Genomic DNA, 5,794 nt, shown 5'->3' with positions numbered 1-5,794 from the left:
CTATGGCAAGCTGCGCGAACTCAGCTGCCCCAACAGATACCCGCATAAACCTGAGCAAAGCATTAAGAGAACCGTTTGCGTAAGAAACAGACGAGCGAGCAGCGGTGGTGGTAGTCGTACCAGGGCCTGTTCCACGGCCCGAGCAGTGCGCTGCACCAGCGATCGCACCCTGCTCGCGAGCACAACCCACATCACAGCGATGATTGGTTCTGGTTTGGAGGCATGCGGATGATGCTGAATTTGAGCTGCACCTTCTCGTGCCCGAAACTTGGATATTTCTGCGTCCATCAGCTTGCTGTACTGCTCAAAGGCGTGGCGGCTCTGAGCCGCCACACTGCGCTCGATGAAAGGCCGCCAGACGGTGCGTCCAAGCCACTGGATACCGAGAACCGCGCGAACGCGTACTCGCCACACCTTGTCTATCTGCTGCATATCGAAAAAAATTCGCTGGCGGACAAGAAACGTGTCCGATGAGGGCATGTCTCGAGTGATGACGGACATTTCGTAGAGCGCTCCGTACGGGTATCCGGCATCCCGCAATGCCGGGGGCGTTAAGCGGAACGATTGCGACTCCGTGCAGTGACCGGTGAAGCTCAGGATACCCCGCCGCACCGTCACCTGATATGATATCGTCCGATGGCGTGATGGGAAAGCGCTCGCAGCATGCACAGCTGCGTCCGAGGCTGGCTCAATGAGTTGCCAGGTGCTCATCTGCAGCTCCGTGTGTCCGAGGGCCTCATTCAACTGCTTGGGCAGCGTTGCGGTATCGGCGAAAAAGAGTTCAAAGAGCAAAGCCTCGGGGACCTTGTCAGCTGTCTGGGCAGAGGTGATGTGTGCTGGTATCTCGAGCACAACTTGTCCCGCGTCGATGTCGTAGGGCGTTTCAACTGCAACCGCAGCACCGTCCTCCCGTGATAGTGACTCCACAACAGACCCGTTGGCGCTGGTGTCTGGCGTTTTCAGCGTCTCCTGAGAAGCCACAGCATTTGACAGCGCGAGGCCACCGGTAACCGCTGTATTCGTCTTGGTGGTGCGAGGTTCGTTTTTCACCTCCGAAACGCCCGCGATAAACATATTGTTTTCAGAGCCCGGTTGCGTCGCGGGCTTCCCTGCGTTGTCCAGAGCGTGCTGTGTGCTGGGTGTCTGCATCGTGAGCGGGAGTCGACCCTCCAGCGCGAGCAGACTCAGTCGAGCCATCCAAGCCTTCATGACGTACTGGTACACGACATCCCGGTTCGGCTCAGAAAAGGCAGCAAACCGGAGTAGTTTGATCCCTGAGACAGCCTCTTGCGGTTTCGTCCAGAACACGCCGCCATGTCGAGTATGATTGCAGAGACCAAAGGTCGTCGAAACCTCCAACGCGCTCTCCAGATACAGGTATGATGATTTGCGAACGGAAGTCACTGCCTCGAAGGGAATCAGCCAGAGCGTCGTAGACCCGGAATCGCTAGCCCTCTGCTGCGCCAAACTTCCTGGCGAGACCGTGGTACCGTTGCCGCTCGCAGAACGCGGGGAAGCAACGCTCGAGGCACAGTCCCTGGCGGAGCAGACGGCGTCTCCGTCTGCTTCAGGGACACTGCGCCGTTCCGCTTGGGCCAGTGCAGCAGAACCGCTGTTTGCCGCTGGGCTGGACCTATATCCAAAGCTGAGAAAGCTACTAGCGGAGGCTCCTGCAGCCTCCAGAAACGATGAGCTGCCGCTTGACGTGAGCTGGAAGCACAAGTACCTTTTTGAGATGTACATGGTTCCGGGGTGCAGCAGGTAACGCCGCTCGAGAGAGCATGCTACCTGATGGAGCACCACTTCGGAGGACGGCCATCGTACCGGACCGTCCGCGTTCAGCAAGGCTGCCAGCGACCGATCATCGTGCAGCGCTCGCTCCACGAGCTCGTCCGCGGCGCTGGGAAACATCGCCCCAGCAGAGGAGCACTGCTGGAACGGCGCGGACGCTACGCTTGCCCTCAAAGCCTCCTCTGTTTCCGTGCTGTGTTTTTCATCGCGCGCACTGCTGCCGTCTGTTGCTGCAGCGGCAGTGAGCAGTTGATTCTGTTGCGCTGCTGCAGCCTGCTCGTCGAATGATGCCGCCGACTCTGCGCACGCAACGACTGCAGTGCCCGACGCATCCTGCTCGCTGCTACAGTTACCAGCTAGTACGGCCTCCTCAGAGGCCATAGCAGCACAGGTGCACAGTCAGGTAGCCAGGTTCGAGGCACAACGTACACGACTCGATCCCGAATTGCTCCCCTGCAGCATTGGGTACACCAGCAGGATCGTGAACAACTTGTCAATGATTGTCCCTATTGGATGCGTCCCGCCTCGATCGACTGTTCCGCGAGATGGATGCACGCGTGCACGCATCCACATCACGCTGTACACAAATACACAAATCTGTACACAGCTGCGGCATCGCGTGCCGTTTGCATGCCCGTACGCATCTCGCGCAATCGGGTATCTGGGGTCCATGGAAACCGTTCTGCTGCACAACGAAAAGACTGGGTGACTCTGGATGGAGTCTCAGCTCGTCAACAGCGACGCTAACTTTCCATCAAGGTCAGGACGGTGTCCCGCCGCTAGTGCGCGCTTCATCTATGTCCAGCAGTCTATCCGGTGGCGGGTTTAGCCTACCCCAGACGCTTGCGTGGGCGCTCGACTCGTTGCATCGGATAAGATTGATGAATCCAACGAGTTAAGCTCGCGATGCGCGGATGCTATCGGAGACCAGAGAGGAGGAGCAGTCCATCTCGGAACAAACCTGCATACCTCCGTTCGCAGGGCGGTGTATTTCTCGGAAGTAGAGACTCTATCGATTCAGCAATACGCCGAGTTTCGAGCATCCCGCAAATGCCCACAACACAAGCAATGCCGTGTATATCTCGCCGTTGTCGTTGTCGATGCCGTCGCTGTTGTTGCGCTCCAGCGACCGATGAACAGCAACGCTGTGCGCTTGCGCACGGTCGCTCGAGGCTGTGCGGGATGCGCGCACCAGCCGGCGCGACGACGAGCGTTACCGGTGGCTTCATACAGCCTGTGGACTTGCGCCACGGCCCAGGGGGCGTTCGCAGCAAAACCGCATTTCCTGAGCTGAACTGATAAGCAGCGTAGGGCGTGTCAGTGCATCTCGTTGGCAAGTGCTGTCCAGCGAGTGGGCAGGCTCAAACGGGCCCCAGACCTCGCCCCGGTACGGCATATGCTGACCTAGCTCGAATCCAGCTCCAGGCGAGTTTGGCAGCAGATTCTCTTCATACTGTTTTTGAGAAAAGACCAAGGAAGAGTGCAAATCTCTAGTTCGAACAATTCTGAACTATCGATTGCATGCCTTGAACTGACTCGTGCCTTCGAGGTACCTGGGGCACAGTGGACGATCGCTGCACGAACAACGAGAAGCGTTCACCGGATCCTGGGCTCTGGAAGCCAGCACCTATCTCTAGACGATATTCTTTGACGAATACAGTGGACAAGCGGATGTCGCAGCAGCGAACGCCACCGCCGCAAGGTGCTCGAACCGAAACAACAACCGTACCGAACGCGGCAGCGCTTGGCGTTGCAGCTCTTTCCTCCCAGCGGTATACGTTCCAGTGCCTCGTGGGCCGCGGTGCCTATGGTGAGGTCTATCGGGCCCGAGATACGCTCAGCGGCCGAGATGTAGCCATCAAGCACATTCGCAACGTGTTTGAGCACCCACCCGAGGCGATTCGCGTACTCCGGGAACTCAAGTTGTTGCGTCTGTTGCGCGGCCACCCGAATATCGTTCAGATTTTGGATGTATTGATGCCCAGGGACACGCTGCGCTTCGATGACGTGTTCATTATTCTTGAGTATCTGCCGGCGACACTGCGGCGCGCGAATGCGATCCTGTACACCAACTCGCAGTTGACGACGGCATATCGCAATAGACTAGTCAAGAAGCTGCTTTACGACCTGTTGTGCGGCTTACAATACATGCACGCAGCGGGTATATATCACCGAGATTTGAAGCCGGATAATCTGCTGGTCACGAATATGCCGAATACCGTGCGCCTGTGTATCTGCGACTTTGGGCTGGCGCGCGCTGCGAAGCTGCGAGAGCCCGAGAATCTCGTTCTATGGACGGGCTATGTGGAAACACGCTGGTATCGAGCGCCAGAGCTTCTTCTATGCAACTACACCCATTATAGTACTGCAATTGACATTTGGTCGGCTGGGTGCATCTTTGCGGAGATGCTCTCTGGCGGCCGACCGCTCTTTATCGGCAAAGACGGACTGGATCAACTGGACCTCATCACTCGATTGCTTGGCAAACCGGATGCGCATTCTGTTCGAGAGTTTCGTTCTCCTCAGGTGCGTGAGTATCTGCGTCGTATGCCTGAGCGACCTCCGGTGGATCTGGGGAGCCTGTTCCCAACAGCGGAGCCGCATGCCGTCGATCTTTTGCGTCAGATGCTGTGCGTGAACCCACGGTTGCGGCTGACGGCCGCCGAGGCGCTCTCTCATCCATATTTTGATGATGTTGATGGCGGTCGAGCGCCTTCGTATACAGTCCCAGTCTGGGATGCGGGCGACTTTGGTTTCGAGAACACTCGCCTGGACGCTGAGCGATTGCGAGATCTATTCCGTGCCGAGATTCGGATGCACTACCATCCGGGACCGAGCCCTCAACGAACCGCGCCACTGCCTACCGCGGAAACGAATACGAATGCGAAATGCATGGAAAGCGTCAGTGCGGACCAGACAACGGGTGACAACACTGCGTACGAGTGGCCTTCCGAGCTGGACACTGCGCTGGAGCAGGTCCAGGCGAAGCGAATTGGTTTCGAACTTCGACCTTTCCGTAGTCTGCCAAAAGAAAAGATTTTACAGACGGCCTCTAGAATCGTACAGGAGAACAAAATGGAGGATGAAATGTGCGCGTGCGTACGAACCATGTCACAGCGTGGGTTGTCACGCCTCGGATGCGAGGCTGCGGCCGGAGCATCGCGGCAGGCACCGACCCTGTAAGCGCAAGATGCACGCTGCAGGAGCGTTTATCTGAAGACTAGGCAGCTACGTCAAATTTCGCTGGTGCATTCGAGCATCCGCCAGAGATGCAAGTAGAGACGGCGGCCGAACAGACCGAACGCCACACTTTTGGAGCTAAAGGCGAGGCGCAGTCTTTATCCCCATGCAAGGATTCGGCTTCGAATCGTGTAGTGGCACAGTTCCTGCTTCCGATTCACGTGGCTTGACACATGGCCATACATGACCGCGTCCTACTTGCTGTGAGCGTCTGGAAACGCACGATTTTGCGGGGTGAGCGGCATTCGACGGATGGGCGATGCGAACGCGGCGCCTCCCGTGTACATCGTGCAGCCGACTGCCGTAGTGTCGCTATGGCGATACCGCGTCGTCGAATCTATGGAAATGACGCGGCTGTATGGCACCAGGATGTGCTCGATTACGCATGATCCATCCTGCAGCATGGCGTTGCGTCACGACGAATCGTTTTGGCGAGAAGGCATGCACTACATGGGACTCGACGATTAAACGGAACGTATTGGTCGCGGCTGTGCCGATGCCAGAACAGAATGGAATGTGAGCACCAGCTCCGGCTTACATGTGGGCGCTCGGGCCTCGTCCAAGTGTCACCAACACCAGCCATTGCGGGCTTTTTCCCGCCAAGTCTGCTTTCATTTCCTCGCTCGCCTCCGTCTTAAAGCACACTAGTCTCGTTTGTCGCTCAAGCGCCGCTATCAGCATTCAAGGGATGTTGCCTGCAGCGTTCAACTTCCGAATTCGCAGCTTCCGTCTGCTGTCAACGTAGTTCATGAACAGGGAAAGG

General features: G+C 57.4%; 2 protein-coding genes across 2 annotated transcripts; one reads left to right on the top strand and one right to left on the bottom strand.

The window, feature by feature from the left end:
* CYME_CMQ040C (hypothetical protein) lies at nt 1-2,172 on the bottom strand (the record flags this gene model as incomplete). Its single annotated transcript, XM_005537950.1, has 1 exon — nt 1-2,172. One exon carries the CDS (start codon nt 2,170-2,172, stop codon nt 1-3), a length of 2,172 nt encoding a protein of 723 aa, XP_005538007.1.
* A 1,290-nt stretch (nt 2,173-3,462) lies between these two features.
* On the top strand, nt 3,463-4,974 carry CYME_CMQ039C (MAP kinase; the record flags this gene model as incomplete). Its single annotated transcript, XM_005537949.1, has 1 exon — nt 3,463-4,974. The coding sequence occupies one exon, from the start codon at nt 3,463-3,465 to the stop codon at nt 4,972-4,974; it is 1,512 nt and encodes a 503-aa protein (XP_005538006.1).
* Nucleotides 4,975-5,794: the final 820 nt, after the last annotated feature.

Source organism: Cyanidioschyzon merolae, chromosome 17, assembly GCF_000091205.1.
Source record: "Cyanidioschyzon merolae strain 10D DNA, chromosome 17, complete genome".
Lineage (NCBI taxonomy): Eukaryota > Rhodophyta > Bangiophyceae > Cyanidiales > Cyanidiaceae > Cyanidioschyzon > Cyanidioschyzon merolae.
Note: the sequence above shows the minus strand (reverse complement) of the source record. Positions and strands in the feature narration are given on the sequence as shown.